Source organism: Cloeon dipterum, chromosome 2 (genome assembly GCF_949628265.1).
Source record: "Cloeon dipterum chromosome 2, ieCloDipt1.1, whole genome shotgun sequence".
NCBI classification, from domain to species: Eukaryota; Metazoa; Arthropoda; class Insecta; order Ephemeroptera; family Baetidae; genus Cloeon; species Cloeon dipterum.
In genome coordinates, this window is record NC_088787.1 from 29414827 (window position 1) to 29435299 (window position 20473).

Genomic DNA, 20473 nt, shown 5'->3' on the forward strand with positions numbered 1-20473 from the left:
CTAAAAAGCGAAGGGCAAAATATTATGTAACATATTAAAATTATATAAATATTTTTCAGTACAAATATGCATCAAGAAAAAACTTTGAAAATCAATTCATATTTTCCTCATAATATACATAAATAAATATGTTTATTTAGCTAATATGTGTTTGTGTGAAGTAATTAATTTATTAATCTCAAGTGTGGCGTGTGGCACATGACAGCGTCAACTCAATATTTTGTTTTGCACGTTTATGCAGTGTCTGCTTGTAATTTTTGCCTTGTTTATCAGATTGCAATATTGTCTTAAGATTGTATACTAAAGAGGTGTTTGATAATATTTTAAATCATGTGCAATAAACAAAAATTAATAAATGGGATGGAGACTAAATCAACAAGACTAAGAAGAAAAACTTGAATGTTTGATCTAACTCATGAATTCAGGCTGCACCAGAAAACCTTAACTGTAAGTTGAGCAGTTGAAATTTCTGTATTAGTTTCTAGATTACAGGGGTTCTATGTAGCGAAACACGTACACTCGCTTGCGACAAAAACATTTCGAAATGTACATACTATGTTTCTTTCTTTTTTTTTTGTCAATTTAAATTTTGTTATGTGCGACTAATTTGTAAATGCGCAGATAGGAATGGAAGAGCTTCCATTTTTGTACCGTTGTATGAATACAAATAAATGAAACTAAATTAATATAGAACAAATCATATGTACACCGCGAAGCTGAAATTTCAAAAATAAAATATTACGAGTTAAAATTAATGGATGCATTTTATAAGAACGCAAATAGAAAGATGATTCATGAGCTGATTAATTAGTCCCTACGCCTGACTGACGAAGCTAGAGAAATACTAAGACGGCATAATAATATTCTAGAGTGAATGGCTGACGTCAATATCTCTGGAAATTATTATAGCTACTGTCAATGTCAATGTTGGTAACCACTACCAACAATAAAAATTCCCATTCTAGTACATAGCTTTATTTTTTGCCTTTTCATCTGTATTTGCAAGTTTTAAAAACAATTTTGTTAATTTTCAAATGGAATAAAAATCAATTATACAAATTGTCAGTGGGATATTCCCACAAATGAGAACTGAATAAAACCAATGGAACAAAAAAAAAAACAAAAAAACAAAAATATTTGTTTCAGTTCAAATTAAATGCTGCTGCATAGTGTTTATTTTGGAAATTTATGAAAAAAAATCTCTTGTCTCATGAATTAGGGCTCCAAATAAGCAGCAGAAAATTCCTGTAGTGATACAGAAAGATAAACAGCTCAACGAGCACCGAGGAGACTGCATATATTATTTGGAATGATAAATTAAGAAATTAAAAGTCAGCTGCGACAGGACGGAAACGCTCAGTCAGATCTTAATAGGCACGAAGAAAATCTGACTAATTTGGTGCTATTACAGAAAATGTTCGAAATTATAATTTAAATGGTTTGGTTAAAATGCGGCGCAGAAATACTTCAATAATTAGCTGGATGTTAAATGTTTCTACGAAAGAAATAATCCGCCAATCAACTCCTATTAAAGTTAAGTCACAGCTTAATCACTGAACCTTTTCAATCCAAAATCGTTTTAAGAAAGAAAATCCAAATCCCAAAAAAGCACGGTTGCTGGGCAGGACGAAGGAATTAAAAGTGAGCTGCGTACCTGTGGTTGCGACACGAAAGAGGGTCGGCAGATAGTCGAGTGAAAGCGGAAAGAGTAGAGGCGAGAAGTGCGACGAGTGATCTCGAGTGCGAGTGAGCCAGCGAGAGCGGCGTACCGTGTATTTACGCGTGCGCTCCGAGACGAGGGCACAAACAATCATGGACCACGTGCTGCCCTGACCGAGGTGCACGTGACCTATCGCCTAGTCGAAGCCAAGCCTAACGAAATGGAAACGAGCGTGGAAAGCTTGGACACCCGTCTATTGCGACGACGGATCTGAAAGAGGGCGCGTGTCAAGCCGAGCCCTCCATCCGCTGACGGTCGCGCGCGGCGCTCAGCTTATCGCCCTTGACACCAAGCACCCTTTTCACTTTCGTTTCAGTGAACTCGCTCTCTGCAGCTTTCTGCAATCTGCAGTTGCAAGATGCGTGCGGCTCTTTCATTTTTAGATCCTCAAAGACTTTAAAGATAGATTTCGGATTTTTTTTCACTCACACGTTTGTTTTTTTCAAGTTGAGAGATTAGGTGCAACCAAAAAGACCTTGAAGGCCAAGCGATTTAGACAGGAATGCTAATGTTCCAACCAATTATTCGCTCACTTCTCACTTCCCAAGAATTTTACTGATTCTGTCAGTGGCCAAAGTGCAATACTTATTGTCTTTTTTTAGTTCCTAACTAATCTTTATCATGGTTCAGCAGTGCCAATTTTAAATTAAGTCCAAATTCCAAATTTCTGCGTGTAAAGCAAATTCAAGTATTTTCTTGTTCGTACCAGCAAGATTTATATTTATAGACGCATCTATAAGAGCATCCAAATAAAAATGAACATTCGTAAAAGTATTGGAAAAATACTGGCATTTATCTGCCCTAGCTCATGTTATAACATAATTATTTCTCCGTCATTTTCATACATACATACATAAGGCAAATCATTCAAAGGGGAATGAAATCAAAACATTTTTCGCCTTTATCAGCAAAATGAAATTTCCAATCACTTCTCCGAGTGGACAGTGTTCGCTCTTGAACCTTGCGGATTATCGTCATTACAAACGCTTCTCATATTGCGTGCGTAGGAAGTCAAATGAAAGATCTAATAACAATGGATATTTATTTATCGAGCGCACACGGAGGAGGAAAAGAAGAAAAACAAGTTAAGTGCCTCATTAAAATATTCCTGTTGATTCCATGTCTTGTTCAATCGTAATCTGTGACGTGGAAGTGAGAATAAAGCGCTTTTCATTAGGTTGGAAAGGAAATAATTTCCGCATTAAATAATTAAAATTGTTTCGTTTTGATTTAAGAAATATTGGAAAATCTGTATAATTATAATATTTAGATACTTTTTTTGGATGATCTCCTACGCGGGATGATCTGACGAGCTATTTTTTCAATCAATTCTAGACCCAGACCATTGTTAATTGAGCCTTTAATGCAAGTAATCATGGTTATCAGTATTTCTTGATAATATATTTTAATAGGAAACCTTTGTGAAAATTTAAAAAAAAAAACTTAAATCTCTAGTTGAAAATTTTTAATATGGATTTTCCTGATTTAGGTGTTCAATCAAAGGGGAAAACATTGAAAATAACAAACGCTTTGCAGTCCTACAGTTTTCCGTAAGCTTAAGTTGTGACTCACTTATTCACATCACAAATTATTTCAGTTTGATAAGGATTTCTCAGCCTGAAACAACTGTACTGATTATGGTGCTATGGAGGAAAAAAGTTAAGTCTTTTTAAAGGCCCACTGAGTTGAACTTTAGTTGGCACTCTTAAGTTAGAAATTTTTAATTGGGATTTAACTGTAGTAAACCGCCAATAATTTGATACCACAAGTAGTTGTAACTTAATAATCTACCTAATAGCTCGTTTTAATTACAAAACGGCGGAAAGAGTTAATTTAAGTAGGCCTTTAAGGTCTCAAATTGTAATAAATAATGTTACTTCTTGTTACACAGTAGCAGTCGTTCAAATCTCTCATACATTTTTTTCTAGCAGAATACGTTTTAATGCGATTTGATTAAGAGGGGATGCAATTTTTATGCCCATAATTTCCTAACAATCAATTAAAAAATAATTGAGTAATTTTTGAGAAAAAAATACAAATACTCCGTGAAAGAGATAACCCAAAATAATGTGTAAATAAAAAAGTACTTTGAAAAGGGCTGATTTCTTAAATATTTCCGCAAGTCTCCGATTTTCCTCACCTTAATTCTTTCGCTTGCAACAAAAATGAAGAAATAATGGAGTGAAATACAGATTTCCCAATATGTATTTCGTAAATCAAAACGCACATGGATTTCTGTTGCGAAAAATTCGGAAAATTCCAGTTCAGGCGAGGGCGAAGCAATAATTATCAAGATAAAAACAAAGCAAAGCAAACAAAAACAATTTTCTATTTTCTTGTTTGGTTCTGACTGAAATTTTCAATTATGGCAATTTCCGAAAACAATTGACTCATTTTCAATCGTTATATTCCTGTGAGTTAATTTTAAACAATACTACTTCCTTGATAAATCATAAAAAATATACAACACATTTTTCTCACCTTTTGTCCTTATCAAAAATGTATTTTCCCTTTATGCTCCTATATTATTTCTCGTCTGCCATTCACTGATGTCAACAGAAGCACGTGAGTGTCAACTCTTTGAGGGGGATTTTCCAGACGAGCAAAGACCCACCCACGCCGCGTGCTGCAACAGAAACGAAGAAAGAAATGTATTTGTACGTGAATGTACAAAAAGTAAATAACAATACAGAAATATTATACAAACCTTCAGCACAGGGCGGGAGAAGACTGAACAGATCACAGATCTAATTATTACCCAATAAAGGCTACAGTGCCATCTCAAGGCGAATAACGGCAGTAACAGTACTAACTCGAACTTATCAGGTGGTGGACTGCAAGGCGAAGGCTACGCCCACATTTTCTTTCGCTGTCCGTTGATCGCTCCCAATCGCTCCATGCCGGCCGAACATAAACACATGATTCAAGAGAGACGGGCGCTGGACTGTGGAATATAAAGAAGATTATCAAATTATAAAACACATTAACTGCAAAATAGCCGCAAAATGAAGAGTTTGATCGTTCTATCTTCTCTGCGGCGCCTACAAACCACTTTTAAAAGAGTAGGAAGTGTGAGAACATACCTTAGCGATTCTTACAGGTTTGTTTAGTTTAGCTGTTTGCCATCAAACGAATTTCACAATTTTGATTATCCTAATTTTACCAAAAGAGACCAACTTATGATGACTAGCTATATTCCAATATTTTGTTTACAGATGCCAGACATCATGGGAAAACCGTTTGAAGTCGCCTTTGCTGATCAAATTGAACTTGGACGAGCTCTACCACGGCATCGAACAGAGGTATAACCAGGACAATACGATCAGCGGCGTGGACGTGGAAGTTTTCACATGTGGTGTAAATGAGGACGTGCACTTGGACGAGGCCGAGGACTTAGTACATAAGCTGCGGCAGAGCGGTCGAGCCGCAGAGCTGCTCCCCTCCACAGGCCACAACCTCATCCGACTGTTGTACCAAAGCGGCCGCACGGATGAAATGGTGAGGATTTTACACGACAGGCTCAATTACGGAATCTTCATCGACTACCACTTGTCCAATGTTATAATGGATGACTTCCTAAAGACCGGTAAATTTGCCGAGGCAGCCAAGCTGGCCGTTCTACATGGCCTTCAGGAGGACTCCAGCAACAGCATCACCAGTAATTTAGTTTTAACATCGTGTTTGCAATGCTTTTTAAAAGGTGTCAAGTGGGAGCTTGAGGGGCCCACGCCTCTTGAAGAACCAAAGGAGGAGGTAAAGGTGCGCGTTCGCTTCTTGAGGAATCCATACTTTGATAACCACTTTGATCTCATCGACGGGAATGCGCTGATGGGAAAAACAATGGCCATCATAGCGCCCGCTTTGGAAAACGCTGTCCTTGCCAACAGCCTGGAACTGCTAGGCTGGGTCAAATTTGGAGATTGGAACAAGCTCGAAAAGAGATTAAATCAGCTCAAGTCTCCAGTGCTGAAAGAGGCCGCGGACTTGATGCTAGCGCACATAGCCGAGCTGGACAAGGAAAAGCTCCCCGAATCAGTTGCAAAGTCTATCGCATCTATAAAAACCGTGGATGGAAATCTGCTTGAGGCGATGGAAGCATCGCTGAAGGAGGCAGTGAGTAAGAACGAGAGTCAAGATATAGAAGCGCAGGAGAAGAAATATGTTGAATGGGAAGAAACGAGACAGAAACTGCTGGCAAAGCAGCTGCGAGAGAGCGAAATAAGGCAAAAAATGACGGAAATCGAGAAGAAGAAGGAATACTTGAGGGAGAGGGAGCAGCTTCTAACCTTCTTCGACAAAGAGGATCAGTACAACCTTATGCTTGAAGATTCTCAAATAGAGGAAGAGCAGAAAAAACTAACAGAAAATAAGGTCGCTGTCGAGGAGGAAGTGTATGTGCCACCAGAGGTAGTCAAGCGGCACACAGTGAAGACAAAAAAGGTCTGAATTATTGAGTGGTGTAACTAAATAAAAATAATTTTATTTAAACAAAGTGGGATACATTATTATTTGAGGCGCTTCATTTTCAGGAGGTGGTTTCTCAGGGCGATCTGTTAATGGATATTTAATCAGTACTAATAATTACTTATAATGAAAATAATATTCACCTGTTTGTCCTTGAACGATCTCTTCACCTTGCCCCTGATCTTGTGCTTCACCATGTTGAAGGCCTTATTCTTCTTCTTCTCAGTATTCGTTTTGCTGGAGTGCGGATTTTGTCTTCTATCTTGGTACCCCCACTTTTCGCGGCCCTCCTGTCCTTTCTGCAAACGTGCCAAAATCCGTCTTATTATCACTTTTCTTAAATTAATGAGCTGAGACTTACCCTCACGGTTTCCAGTCTGGCCGCCTTGTCGTGTTTTCTTTTCTTGTAAATGTTTTCAATGTCACCCAAGGTTACAAGCTCGCCCCTAGCAAATTTAATCAATTTTATTTTGTTCTTCAACCTTAGGTAAAAAAAGCAATTACTTTGGCACATCCTCATCAACCATCTTCCTTTTCCTGTTCTTCGAAACAACAGTGATTTGCTTCCTGATCTGGGCAGCGTCAATCTCTTTGAAGTCTTCGTCAGTCAGAATCCTCATTGCGCACACTTCCGCTGCCTTTTTCGCCTTATCTTCAACCGTTTCCTTCTCCACCTTCTTCAAATATAATAGATTTACTAACTCAGGCAGCAATCCAAACATATGCAGAATAAATGACATTTCCTCTGTGGTAAAGGTACCTCTCTCATTGAACAAATTCAATTTTTTGTAACAAAAATTAAGCTTAAATAAATACCTGGCTAGTTTTCTGCTCTTTGCCAGACTGTGGGTCGGATTCGGCATCGCTCGCTTCATCCTCATCGTCTTCTTCGTCAGCTTCATCATCCTCATCTTCGTCAGAGGCTTCCTCATCTGACTCTTCTTCTTGATCCTCATCCCCAGAAACATCCACCCAGCCACCATCCTCGCTGTCACTGGCTTCGGAATCAATTTCCTATATTTAATTTGTGCCCTTATAATCAACCCCAGTTTTGAAAAAGACTTCAAATATTACGAGTGTGCTTTTGTCCTTTTGCTTGCCCGTCTTTTCCTCAAGCAGCACTTCGGCGCCGGGAACGTGTTCTTTGACGTCCACCTCTCCATATTGCTTGGTCTTCAGCTCAATAGTGGCTTCAGTGGGTCGACCCTACAATTATAAATTGGATAATGCGGCTATGTCGATTGAAAAGACGACGTACCCTGTCCTTCTTTTTAAGCATGTCTGGATTGTTGATTCGGAACAACGCCATCAGCGAACGAGCAGCCATCATAACACTCCTGTCCTTGTAGTTCTTGTAGTCAACCAGGTCGCGCAGCAGGTCCTCGTCCATCGCCAAAGGGCAACGGCTGCACACAGCCCTTACAGCATTCAATCTAGATTCATGGGGCGATTAATTAATCTGGCTTGGAAAACACGTTTAGAAATAAAGACTGACCCAATCGCCATGACATCAGACGAATTTCTTTCTGTCACAAAATTATTGACCAAGGTCTTCAAAATAGGCTGAAGCACATCTGGGGGCACAAGCTCGTGCGAGGCCTGTGCGATGAACTGGAGAAGTCTGGTCACCTCTGAAAGTCATTTGGAGTAAAATTGCAGGTTCATTTTAACGCCAATTTTAACTTTGATAAATTGAACCAATGATACTTTTTATTTATAGCTCTCATGCATACTTTGCAAAAATATGTCAAACAACGCGTTTTGAAAAAATAAGAACCCACAATTTTTCAAACCATTTACCGTAAACATAAGAAATGGACCCTATGTCGAAAACCTCCTGGATTTATTTTAGTGATTTGACCTAGATCAACCACAAATAGCATACTATTTTAGGATAATCTTGCGAAAAATGTGCTTGAATGTATTTTCCGCTTAAAATTTTTTGAACAAATTTATGTGGCGTAAGTTTAATAAGTTTGAAAACATTTTTGCAAGCGTTAACCAGTCATAAAATATTATATAATGCTTAAAAAAAAACCAGCGCAAGACCTTTGACCGACGATTTAAAATTTGGCGTTCATTCGATCGGACTTGACGAGAGGAGTTCAACGCAATTTTTAACTTTTAAATTTTGCCAACTCAAAACGAGTTATTGCATTCTAAAAATTAGCCAAATGTGTCTCGTAAAACCCGCAAAATTTTTGACAAAATACTTGTATGGTTAAAGTTAATGCTGATCAATGGTGCAAATTAGCTTGATACCGCCAAAACCTTCCTGCGACCCATGATTTTTGCTCATTAGTTAACTCACCTCTCTGGTGGGGCTGAAGAAACCTTTGCAGATACGGATAGTAGTTGAATATAAGCAACTGGTGCAAGCCAATGAGTCTGGAGATGACGTCAAGTGTCATTAGCTTCACTTCAAAACGCTCATTGGTTCTTTCAAGAGTCTTGAAAACCTGTTCCGCAAAACCTTGCGGATCATGGATCAAGTGTAGAGCGGAGAAATTGAAGTTGGGAGCTTTTGACTTTTTCTTCTGTTGTTTCTTGATCAGCGATTTGACCTTCACCAGTTGTTTCTCTCGCTTCCTACTTTTCTTGTTGAAGCGATTTGACATGACAACATCTTTAGTTGTGACTTTCTCCTCCTGAACATAAGTAAAAATTTGAATTGACTCAATTGACAGCATTTTTTTGAATGAAAAATCATTACGCACCTCATCAGAATCGCTATCATCAGAATCCTTTTCTTCAGGATCTTTGCCAATAAAAAACTTCAATGCTGCAACTTTGACTTTGGCAAATTTTGAAGAGCACGCTGTGGCAATCACATTTACTGTTTTTGCGTCATTCCAGATGTTCTTTTTGTACAGCTGAATCATTATGTCCTGGAATAAATAAGTTTTAGCAATTTTACCATCATTTGAGCTTGGTGCACTAACCAATGACATTTTAACTGCACGGGAATTGCTGTCTTTCAACATGTTGAACATGAAATTTTGGAGCGTCTGAAATAATCAACTGTAGGAAAAATTTTATGACACAATTGTGATTGAAGTACCCTATTTAACTTGGCATCCTTGTGTTTGGCATTAACTCCGCTCACATCACTAATGATGTGACTTTGCAAAAAAGACCTCAAATTTTTGTCCTGGCATCTCAACAGCGAGAAGAAGAGCGAAAGTAAATCTGTCGGGGACAAGAGGCCCTTTCCTCTCAGCAAAACTAGAGCCCTGCAGAATAACTGCAACAAATTGAGCCAGATTTCAGAATCTTCAATGTCGAAATTATTATTACTATGAAATTTTTTAAATTAATTTCTATCTAATATGCTAATATTTAACATACCATCCTCATATTAGGATCCAAAACAGTGTGATGAGACTGCAAAATGTCCACAAGCTCCTGTGGATAAGATGCAAGAACGTCTGGATAGCAATGGGCTACCTGTAAACAGTGCCCATGTAAGATTTGAGGGCTGCATCAATATTTTAACTTGAAAGTCAATGTTTACCTGCGCAAGGAACATTATGATGTCCTCCAGACTCTTGTCATTCTGATCTGGATGGAGCCTAAACACCTCAAGAGTTGCCAGGTAGTGTCTGTACTGTTGCATAAACTAAAACAGATTGCAAATACCAAACATTAACAGAAAATTAATCAAAGTGTTGCACAAACCTCATCTTTGTAAGAGGCCGGATCTCGTTTGACTAAATTTTGCAGCTGTGGAATGTTGTCCGGTAATTGATTATTGTGTCGACGAACCATCTTGATCAATACACAACAACAATTATGTCCCTCTATTAAATTTATATCGAAATATTCTCAGGAGGCACACGCTACACACGTGGAGTCCTCACAGCCAGGAGGAATCCTTAGCTCGAAAGACTGGATAAAATAACATACAAAAACAAGAGACGTCAATAACAGGTATACCATCACAACAAATTTCTAATAAGTTGGATGTAATGCTTGCATGGCAATCAATATTCTAATGTTCTGTGTTATTTAATTTTTTAATATTTTGATAAATAACACAACATTATGACTTGTTCAGTACATTTTTAATGAATGGTTAATACTAATTGAATATTTTTTCTAGTTTGGTACGTGTTTGATATATCTAAAGAAGGCGTGGGCTTTGTTTGGGGACAGGGTTTCAGTGTTTATTCCGCTTAAATGGTTGTGGCGTGGTCGTCGTTGTCGGCTTGTTTTCTTGCAAAATGATGTGACTCCTCGATCTTTTATTTAAATTTTAAAGAGGTACCGTAGGGTAATAGAATTATTAATCATTCTAGTTGAACCTTTTACTTGCCCGGTGCAATTTCTCATCCAGCTCATAGTATACATATAATAGCCGTAAAATAGCGTGCACGTTTTGAAACAGTAAATTATGCTTTTTACACAACACCAAGATGGCTGTTGTGTGGTCATGATTTACAGCCGGCGGCCTTTCCATTAGTTTTTTCACAGAAACTTTGTAATTAGCCTCTGTCTGGTGATGATTTTGCTTGCCTCTAGATACTGGCCTCCCTTTTTCAGGAGTAAATAAGCGAAAATGTCGTCTCCGCAGCCGATGCCACCGCCATCACCAATGGGGCCACCGCAGCAAGCCTCCTCCCCAATGCCGCAGTCGCCGCAATCGATGGGCCCGCCGCACGGACATCCTCCGCAAAGTCCGGGTCCGGTGCAGTCCCCTGGTCCTATGGGCTATCACGCGCCCTCCCCGCAGCAGCAGCAGCCTTCTTCTGGGGGCCACCAGCCGCCCGTATCTCATGCTGGGCCAATGCATCCACAGCCCCACCAACAGGGGCCACCGCAAGGTCCTCCCGGTCCACACATGCAGCACATGGGGCCTCACGGAGTGCCTCCAGGCCAGCAACATATGATTCAGCAACACCCGTCCAGTATGGGGCCTCTTATGCCCCCACACGGTCCGCCTGGAGGCTACATGGGCCCACAGGGTCCCCATCCAGGTCACCCTATGCAAATGGGACCACATCCAGGGCACCATGGTCCCCACCCCGGGCCTCACGGAGGGCCGATGGGCCCAATGGGTTTGGGACCTCACCAGGGCCCGCCCAGCTCTCAAGGCCCGTCCCCCGGCGGTCACCAAGCACCGCCACACCAGAGCTCAGGAGGGCCCCCTGGCCCCCACCAGCAAGGTCCTCCTCATCAGGGACCACCTGGTGGCCCTAACCAACAAGGGCCTCACCAAGGGCCAGGTGGACCTCACGCGCCTGGCCCAATGCAGGGACCCCACCAAAGCGCAGGAGGACCCCACCATCAGGGGCCACCTCACCCAGGCCAAGGTGGCTCTCCATTGCACCAAGGGCCCACTCACCAAGGTTCTGGACCTCCAGGTCCATCACACCAAGGACCGCCCCACCAGGGTCCAGGCCATCAAGGTCCCTCAGGACCGCATCAGGGTCATTCAATGTCTGGACCTATGCAAGGAGGTCACCATCCTCCCGGACCCCATCAAGGTAATTTCATTTTCACTTAAAAATCATTTCAAGATTATACTGTTTGAAATAGGTCACCATCAAGGCCCTCCAGGACCTCATCAGGCACAAGGACCACATCAGGGCCCTCCAGGTTTGTAGCAAGATTCTTAAATTTGAACTGATAATGATCATGATGTAAACAATTTATTTAAATGGGTGTTCCAGGTGCGCCACATCAAGGTCCACCAAACTCGCTGCCTGGCCCTATGGGGCATCAAGGTCCATCAGGACCTCCGCACCAATCCATGCCGGGAGGGCCACACCAAGGAATGCCCCATCATGGGCCACACCAAACGATGCCTCCACACCAGGGTGGTCCAATGCCAATGCACCCGGGGCAGCATCCCCAAGGACCGCCCCACCCAGGCCACCAGGGCAATCCTCCGCAGCAGGTAAGCCGTGTTTGCCATTCTAGACGTAACGATATTAAATATATTGACTTATGTTTTATATTCTGCATCATTTTTACCATTTTATTATTTGCCGTTGTAGCGTTGCTACGTTTTAATCTCTAGATATTTTTATTAAGTTGAGTTTGGATCCAGTAGTTGATTTGCTGTGAATGTATTTTTCTTTGGCGTTTTGCTGTTTCGGTGTTGAAAGAAGAGTTTTTAAAGCAATTATCAAATCAAACACCCCGTTAAATTCAGGGCTATAACCAACAAGAAAGTCTGGGCGCAATGCAAAGAGCCATTGACTCAATGGACGACAAAGGTTTGCAAGACGATCCGCGCTTTCCTCACCTGTCATCAATGCGCTCCCGTCAGGGCATGCCGAGTCAGGTAAAAATCACAGAAAACGTCTGGCAGCAAACAGTACTGGATCGCAAACGAATTTTTCCCGACACTGACAGATTGTTGACAGTCTTAACTGAATGTTGTTTCTCAGGGATACGGGCCCGGACCTTCAGGTCCAGGTGACGCTGGCAGTGGCCGAGGTCCGAGTCAGCCACATAATTTCTCGCCTCAGCAACTGCAGCAGTTGAAGGCGCAGATCATGGCGTACCGAATGTTGGGCCGCGGTGCGGCCGTAACACCGCAGGTGGCGATGGGCGTACAGGGCAAGCGCATGGATTGCCTTCCAGGAGCACCACCGAACCAGCCCGGCGGTCCTGTTCCCTCGCCATTGATGGGCAGCCCTGGAAGTCAGTCGCCAGGTACGTATTCCCTTGCAGCTATGCCACGCTTTGAGGAGGAGTGCTTTGTAAATTAAAATAATAAAACTTTCCTACGTCCACCGTCGACGCCCGATTGTGTGTTTCTCGTACTTTGTGGGATCGTGTCTCACTTAATGCTGTACATAAATGTTTCACCAGAGGCTTGATAGTTTTATGTTGATGTTGGCGCAGGGCCCCCACACATGGGTTCTCCAGGGCCTTACCCTGCCAGGGGCAGTCAGTCCCCGTCTGGGGCTCCACAGCCCCAGCAACCACCCACGCCGCAGGGACCACCAGTTTCCCAGTCGCAGCCTTCACCCGAGAGTGGTGAGTCAGGCGAGAGCACATTGTCATTCCGTAGTAGTTGGTTTCCTAGAATTGGTTGCTGTTCCCTCCGTTCGTTGAGTTAAAACAGCGATCCTGACGCACTTCCTTATTTTCCTTCTCTGCTTGCGACCGCACGGACGTCTCCCGCCCGCAGGAGGATTATTTCGTGTAAAGCTTTGCGTGGTGTTCTTGTTAAAGGATCGCAGTAGTTGTGTAGTGTACAGTAGAAGGCAGTGGTATTTATTTTGCGTGTCCCCTGAAACACCCTTCCAAGCCTCGCTTGCCCGTTACAGTCGGCCCGTGACTAACTTTGTAGCCTTGTTGTTGTGCGTGTGTGTGTCTCCCTCGTACTTAACAGCATGTCCATTGTCCATTACAGGTGCTACCACAAGCTCCTCCTCCGGCCCTGCCAGCACCAGCAGCTCTGCCCCTCCTGCCTCCGCCTCCTCCCCCCAAATGAGCCACCCCATGCGTCCCCCGTGTCCCCCCGGGGGTCAGCCGCCGAACCAGTCGCCCATGATGGCGCAGATGGCCCCTACGACGGGGGCCCCGCCACCCGTGGGCGTGCCACCGCCTCCCCACATGATGCCCCGCCACTCAGGGCCCCCGGGTCCTGGCGGCGGTGGCCCACCAATGCTTGGCGGCCCGCCCCCCGCGGGTGGCTTCCACCCCATGATGCCCCAGCAGCGTCCCGGCATGCCCGGAATGCCCCCGCAGCACATGCCCCCGGGGCAGCAAGCCCCTCAGCCTAACGCTTACCCTGCTCAAATGCAAGGCCCTTCAGGTACGCAACAGCAGCCAGGCCCGACCGGACCGCCCATGCCCCTGGGGCAGCCGCAGCAGCAGCCGCAGCAGAAGTCTCAGGTCAGAGTGACCACCCTGGCCAAACCGAACGGCATCGATCCAATTGCGATGCTGAGTGAGCGAGAAAACAGGCAAGTGTTTCAAACGAATTTAAGTTTTGATTTCTATTTAGTCGGAATTTCATAATCATAATTATTTTTATTTCTGTTTGATATAAAAAATTAGTTAAAATTATTCAGGCAGAAAATTTAATCTCTACACTAGAAAATATTCTTCAAAATTTCACACAGCTTTGTTAATTCTCGCAGAAGTTTTTTTTCTTTTGTATTTTACCAATATTTATTTTCAAATAATTCACAAACATTGCGTTAGTTAAAACAAATTCTATTTCATAATAATAATTTTTTAGTATGGACAGCATGGGAACAATTCCACGATAATTCATGATCAATTTTCCGCATACTGAGTTGAAGTAGCTTCACCACAATGTTGAGACTTATCGAAAATAAATAGTACCAACTGCTTGAAATCCGACATTTTAATTGTGTTTGTTTGTGTTACGTGAATTTACAGGGTGGCAGCGTCGATAGCGTTCCGAATTGAAGAGCTGACACAGATCGCCCCGACCCTACCTGAAGATCTGAAAATCAAGGCCCAAATAGAGCTGCGAGCGTTGAAGGTACTGAACATTCAGCGCCAACTGCGGGCCGAGATCGTGGCGTGCACAAGACGTGACACTACCCTGGAGACTGCCATCAACATCAAGGCGTACAGGCGGACCAAAAGGCAAGGTCTGCGCGAAGCTCGCATAACCGAAAAGCTGGAAAAGCAGCAAAAAATGGAGGCTGACCGAAAGCGCAGGCTGAAACACCAGGAGTACCTCAACACGGTGCTTCAGCACAGCAAAGACTTCAAAGAGTTCTACCGCAACAACTTGGTCAAAATCGCCAAGGTAAATAAAGCCGTGATGAACTGGCACGCCAACGCGGAGAGGGAGCAGAAGAAGGAACAAGAGCGCATCGAGAAGGAGCGTATGCGGCGACTGATGGCCGAGGACGAGGAGGGCTACCGCAAGCTCATCGATCAGAAGAAAGACAAGCGCCTCGCATTCCTCCTCTCGCAAACTGATGAGTACATTTCAAACCTGACAGAAATGGTCAAGTCGCACAAAATGGAGCAAAAGAAGAAACAAATTGAAGAGAAAAAGGTACTTTGATACAAACCTATGGCAAAATTTAATGTATATTAGTTGTCACAGCAAAAGAAAAAGAAAGGAGACGAAGGCGAGAATAACGACGAGAGCTCGCAGTCTAGCGATGTTCGCGTGAACGTGATTGATAAGGCAACAGGTGAGTTAGGTTGATCTCCCATTGTATGTTTATTCACATTGGTCACAGGCAACACACTGACTGGAGAGGATGCGCCGCTGGCTAGTCAGCTGAAGGAGTGGCTTGAACAACATCCTGGTTGGGAGCCAGAGGACGAGGACTGGGACGCAGCAGACTCTGAAGACGATGAGTCTGGCGAGAAAAAGGCGGACAAGGATGGCAAAAATGATGAGGAACACAACAAAAAGCCAATGCATAAAGCCAAGGTTGAAGATGATGAGTACAAAAAGAACAGTGAGGAGCAGACATACTACAGCATCGCTCATACCATCGGTGAAGAGGTCAAAGAGCAAGCCAGTATCTTGGTGAATGGCAATCTCAAGGAATACCAAATTAAGGTAAGCTTTCAAGTGTTTAAATTTCTAAAAAAATGATCAATTGTTTATCTTAGAACTCAATTTTAAATTGTATAAAAATGGACTTTGTTAATATAGCTTCAAAAATTACCCTCATTCTCAGATTCTGCTAGCAATTTGATCTGTACGAGAATTTCTAAATTTTGAGAAACACAGATTTACCAGCGAATTAAAATCAAATTTAAAACCTATTCAATGAATCTGTAGGGTCTGGAATGGCTTGTGTCTTTGTACAACAATAATTTGAACGGTATCCTGGCCGACGAGATGGGTCTGGGTAAGACAATCCAGACAATTGCCTTGATTACCTATCTGATGGAGAAGAAAAAGGTCAACGGCCCCTTCCTCATCATTGTTCCCCTCTCGTAAGTTTACCCTGAATCTGATTTCTAAACTTTTTACGGTTTTAGAAAACACCAATTTGTCTATGTAATGAATCGTGGAAAATTGATTCTTAAATGCGGTTTTTCACAAAGAAAAAACACCGCATTACATGATTAGCTGATTTTTAAGATTCACTGAAAGTTAAATCACAAGTTTTCATGTTAACATACTATCTTCTGTTAAAATATTAATAACTCAAAAATAGGTCATTCTGTCATATCCATGAAAATATTTATTTGAAAATACTATTGCAGTCATAAGAAAATAATGAATTTTCCTAAATATATATTTTTGGCGCTTAGGACCTTGTCAAACTGGGTGTTGGAGTTTGAGAAGTGGGCACCAACCGTGCTGGTGGTAGCGTACAAGGGGTCGCCGTGCATGCGGCGCACTGTGCAGAGCCAGATGCGCTCGACCAAGTTCAACGTGCTTTTGACCACATATGAGTACGTAATTAAGGACAAAGCGGTGCTGGCCAAAATGCACTGGAAGTACATGATCATCGACGAGGGCCACCGCATGAAGAACCACCACTGCAAGCTGACGCAGGTGCTGAACACGCACTACATCGCGCCACACCGCCTCCTGCTCACCGGCACACCGCTGCAAAACAAGCTGCCAGAGCTGTGGGCGCTCCTCAACTTCCTGCTGCCTTCCATCTTCAAGTCGTGCAGCACTTTCGAGCAGTGGTTTAACGCCCCCTTTGCTACCACCGGTGAGAAGGTGGAGCTCAACGAGGAGGAAACCATCCTCATCATCCGCCGTCTGCACAAAGTCCTCCGACCCTTCTTGCTGCGCCGACTCAAGAAGGAGGTCGAGGCGCAGCTGCCCGACAAGGTCGAGTACATCGTCAAATGCGACATGTCCAGTCTGCAGAAGGTGCTCTACAGGTATGAAACGCGTCCATTTATTCAGTTCAATAAATCATAAAAATATCGACTGATGAGCTGTAAAAATTGTAGCACAAAGTTAGATATTCAAGTTGAAATTATTACAGCAACAGTTTAACTCAAATTCAAAATAATTTAACCTGAATCCCTATTTATAAATTACCTTTGCGATGTCTCAGATCCCTTCACTTGACGAATACAGATATTTGGTTAACCGCAAATAATTGAATTAAATTTCAGGCACATGCAGAGCAAAGGTGTATTGCTGACTGATGGCTCGGAGAAAGGAAACAAAGGCAAGGGTGGTGCTAAAGCCCTTATGAACACGATTGTGCAGCTGCGCAAGCTATGCAACCATCCTTTCATGTTCCAACACATAGAGGAGAAATTCTGCGACCACGTTGGCTGCACAGGCACTACAGTTAGTGGGTAAGAATTTTTGTTAAATTTTTTAACAAATTGGATCTTTATTAACTGCTTTAATTAATAAGTGCCCTTAAAAAAATTGAGGCATATTTTGATGAAACTTAAATTTTAGGCCTGACTTGTTCCGCGTCTCTGGCAAATTTGAGCTTCTAGACAGAATACTGCCGAAGCTAAAGGCTACGAACCACCGCGTACTGCTCTTCTGTCAGATGACGCAGCTGATGACCATTCTGGAGGACTATCTCGGCTGGAGAAACTTCAGCTATCTCCGACTAGATGGAACGACCAAGTCAGACGAGCGTGGTGACCTGCTTAAAAGGTTCAACTCCAAGGAGTCGACCTACTTCATCTTCCTGCTCAGCACAAGGGCTGGTGGCCTCGGTCTCAACTTGCAGGCCGCTGACACGGTCATAATTTTCGACTCGGACTGGAATCCTCACCAGGCAAGTATCTGTCTAATTTATAATATAAGAAGAAATTTAGCCTAAAAGGTAGATCAATAATTTAAATCATCTATCACTTGCAGGACTTGCAAGCTCAGGATCGCGCGCATCGCATTGGCCAGCAGAACGAGGTGCGTGTGCTGCGTCTGATGACGGTCAACTCGGTTGAGGAGCGAATCCTGGCCGCGGCGCGTTACAAGCTCAACATGGATGAAAAGGTCATCCAGGCCGGCATGTTTGACCAGAAAAGTACAGGTTCTGAGCGTCAGCAGTTCCTCCAAAGTATTTTACACCAGGATGAAACTGAGGAAGAGGTAAGTTAGGGAAACGATGACCTATTTCATTATCGCTTTTAAAATAAAACGTATCATCATCCTGTAAAGTCGACAATTTGAAATTTAATCATAGGAATTTGAATTTTCCTGCATAGCATCATGATAAATTAAATCTTTTTATTAGAAGGGGTTAATATATCGCAACAAATGAACAAAATGTATTTCTTTTTGAGGAGGAGAACGAAGTTCCTGATGACGAGACAGTAAACCAGATGATCGCGCGTTCCGAGAACGAGTTTGAGATTTTCCAGCGTATGGACATCGACCGGCGGCGCGAAGAAGCAAAGCTGGGTTCAAGTAGGAAGTCGCGACTGATAGAGGAAAGTGAGTTGCCCGACTGGCTGGTCAAGGAGGACGACGAGGTCTTCCAGTACGAGGAGGAAGAGGAGAAGTTTTACGGGCGCGGCACCAGGCAGCGCAAGGAGGTCGACTACACTGACAGTCTCACCGAGAAGGAGTGGCTCAAAGTATGTAAAAATACTATATTACCCCATCTTATTTTTTTATATTTTGTGAATTAAGTAATGTTAAATAATCCTGGCTATTTGCTAACTTGCTCTTATAAATTTGGCTGGGTTAACATTTTTGGGAATTGAGAATAATAAATCTCAAGTAGTAATTAAAAAATAATAAATAATGCCAGTTGTGATTAGAAGCTTGATTTTCAATCGTGTGTCCTCAAAACAGATTTTAAATTACACCTAATAAATTTAGCATCAACTCTCAAATCTCCCCTCGGTATCCATAGATTGCGATGTACTAAAGTATATTTGATGTGATAGGCAATTGAAGAGGGTAGCGAGGACTTTGAGGAAGAAACAAAGAAGGTGAGAAAGAAGACGCGGAAGCGCAAGCGCAAGGGCGAAGACGAGGACGAGGAGGACGTGAACGACAGTCTGGCGGGATCAAGCTGCGCCAGCCCTGCCTCCACCGGGGGTGGCGGCGGAGGCAGCAAGAAGCGCAAGATGACAGCCAACGATAAGAAAATGAAAAACGGGCTAAAGAAGCTGATGGAAATTGTCGTAAAGTACACTGACAGGTAAGCTATGAGAAATATTGATTGACTTTTGCTGACTGACACACATGTTGACTGGATTAGTGACGGACGCGTGCTGAGTGAGCCATTCATGAAGCTTCCAACGAGGAGGGAGCTGCCTGACTATTATGAAGTTATCAAAAAGCCACTTGATATTAAGAAGATACTTGCTAGAGTTGAAGATGGAAGGGTGAGTTGTTTGCTTCAATATTATGATTGTGTTAGGTAAATTACGGCGATCCTCGTAATTCCTAACGCTAAATTTAGATTATTAAACACCGCAAAAAAACAAGGCACATTTCATTCATTTATTTTGTTTGCACAGATCTCAGATTTTGACGACCTGGAGCGTGACTTCATGCAGCTGTGCAAGAACGCGCAGGACTACAACGAAGAGGCGTCGCTGATTCATGAGGATTCGATTGTGCTGCAGTCAGTGTTTACGAACGCGCGGCAGCGGCTGGAGCAGGAATCCGACCTGGGCAAGGACGACGACTCGATGGCGCCGGATGACGACTCAGAGGAAGAGGTGGAGCCGGCCAAGAAAGGCCGCAAACCCAAGGGCCGCACGCCAGGCCCCAAGAAAAAGCGCGGCCCCAAAAGCAAGTACGTGAGCGATGACGACGAAGACGATGCGCAGCCAGGACCGTCGTCTGCCACATTTGGCGCTGAAAATTTCCCCAGCCTCTAGTTCTACGCGTAACTCTAGTACTTCCAGATTTATTTACATGTACACGCATCTTTTAAAAACAAACTGACGACATCTCGTGTTATTTATATAGCTGTATTTTAGCTTTGTTCTTTTCGTTCCGGGCGACGCTAATGCAATTTTTGGCCCTTTTACTTCTCGTGACCAGAGTAACACTAGAACTTGTGTCATTTCTGTCAATTTTTGTTTGTATGTGCATCAGATCAATATATTGAAATGTATATCGACATGAAAAAGAGGTTTCATTTAAAATAGTCCTAGAAGTACTTTAATTCATTTACAAGGTCTTCCGCGTGACCGGCGAAATTTGTACTAATTTCTTACCTGCACACAAGTTGATAAAGGCCTAGGAAAATTAATTTATCGTCACTGGTGATCTACTCATTCTGTGGATCACCCTCCAAATTAAGTCTACTCTAACAAATCAACTAGGCATATATGTCAATAACAGCAGCTTGCAAATATGATTAAACTTAAACCAACACTTTTCAAAGTAAAATTTTTAAACACGTGAAAGGTGGTGATGAT

General features: G+C 42.7%; 3 protein-coding genes across 6 annotated transcripts; 2 read left to right on the forward strand and 1 right to left on the reverse strand.

Annotated features, from left to right (window-relative positions):
• Positions 1 to 4556: 4556 nt before the first annotated feature.
• Positions 4557 to 6212, forward strand: LOC135935276 (uncharacterized). The gene is made up of 2 exons (XM_065477493.1): positions 4557 to 4820; positions 4936 to 6212. The coding sequence occupies exons 1-2, from the start codon at positions 4726 to 4728 to the stop codon at positions 6164 to 6166; spliced, it is 1326 nt and encodes a 441-aa protein (XP_065333565.1). The 5' UTR covers positions 4557 to 4725; the 3' UTR covers positions 6167 to 6212.
• Mys45A (SDA1 domain containing protein Mys45A) lies at positions 6168 to 10063 on the reverse strand. 2 transcript variants are annotated; one of them, XM_065477489.1, is made up of 15 exons: positions 9863 to 10063; positions 9699 to 9803; positions 9533 to 9631; positions 9246 to 9428; positions 9127 to 9192; positions 8902 to 9072; positions 8496 to 8832; positions 7680 to 7815; positions 7443 to 7617; positions 7259 to 7390; positions 7001 to 7198; positions 6689 to 6858; positions 6546 to 6630; positions 6328 to 6483; positions 6168 to 6270 (listed from the first exon to the last, which is right to left on the reverse strand). In XM_065477489.1, exons 1-15 carry the CDS (start codon positions 9950 to 9952, stop codon positions 6226 to 6228), a joined length of 2148 nt encoding a protein of 715 aa, XP_065333561.1. In that variant the 5' UTR covers positions 9953 to 10063; the 3' UTR covers positions 6168 to 6225. The 2 variants fall into 2 exon arrangements, with proteins under 2 accessions (XP_065333561.1, XP_065333560.1); XM_065477488.1 differs by having other exon boundaries at positions 6689 to 6861.
• An 870-nt stretch (positions 10064 to 10933) lies between these two features.
• Positions 10934 to 20172, forward strand: LOC135937801 (ATP-dependent helicase brm-like). 3 transcript variants are annotated; one of them, XM_065481050.1, is made up of 19 exons: positions 10934 to 11670; positions 11723 to 11782; positions 11857 to 12083; positions 12342 to 12473; positions 12580 to 12847; positions 13040 to 13174; positions 13554 to 14109; positions 14552 to 15185; positions 15228 to 15327; positions 15376 to 15704; positions 15930 to 16087; positions 16409 to 16996; positions 17237 to 17425; positions 17535 to 17865; positions 17949 to 18179; positions 18374 to 18667; positions 18983 to 19239; positions 19300 to 19426; positions 19562 to 20172. In XM_065481050.1, exons 1-19 carry the CDS (start codon positions 10971 to 10973, stop codon positions 19925 to 19927), a joined length of 5682 nt encoding a protein of 1893 aa, XP_065337122.1. In that variant the 5' UTR covers positions 10934 to 10970; the 3' UTR covers positions 19928 to 20172. The 3 variants fall into 3 exon arrangements, with proteins under 3 accessions (XP_065337122.1, XP_065337123.1, XP_065337124.1); XM_065481051.1 differs by having other exon boundaries at positions 18377 to 18667; XM_065481052.1 differs by having other exon boundaries at positions 15237 to 15327.
• Positions 20173 to 20473: the final 301 nt, after the last annotated feature.

Coding starts and splice junctions, on each gene's coding strand:
- LOC135935276 (XM_065477493.1), top strand. CDS start 4,726: ATGAAGAGTTTGATCGTTCTATCTTCTCTGCGGCGCCTACAAACCACT. Junction 4,821..4,935: donor TACCTTAGCGATTCTTACAG/GTTTGTTTAGTT, acceptor TTTTGTTTACAG/ATGCCAGACATCATGGGAAA.
- Mys45A (XM_065477488.1), bottom strand. CDS start 9,952: ATGGTTCGTCGACACAATAATCAATTACCGGACAACATTCCACAGCTG. Junction 9,632..9,698: donor TCATAATGTTCCTTGCGCAG/GTAAACATTGAC, acceptor CACTGTTTACAG/GTAGCCCATTGCTATCCAGA. Junction 6,862..7,000: donor AAGAGCAGAAAACTAGCCAG/GTATTTATTTAA, acceptor TTATATTTGAAG/AAGGTGGAGAAGGAAACGGT.
- LOC135937801 (XM_065481050.1), top strand. CDS start 10,971: ATGCATCCACAGCCCCACCAACAGGGGCCACCGCAAGGTCCTCCCGGT. Junction 16,088..16,408: donor CTCATCATTGTTCCCCTCTC/GTAAGTTTACCC, acceptor TTTGGCGCTTAG/GACCTTGTCAAACTGGGTGT. Junction 16,997..17,236: donor CTGCAGAAGGTGCTCTACAG/GTATGAAACGCG, acceptor ATTAAATTTCAG/GCACATGCAGAGCAAAGGTG.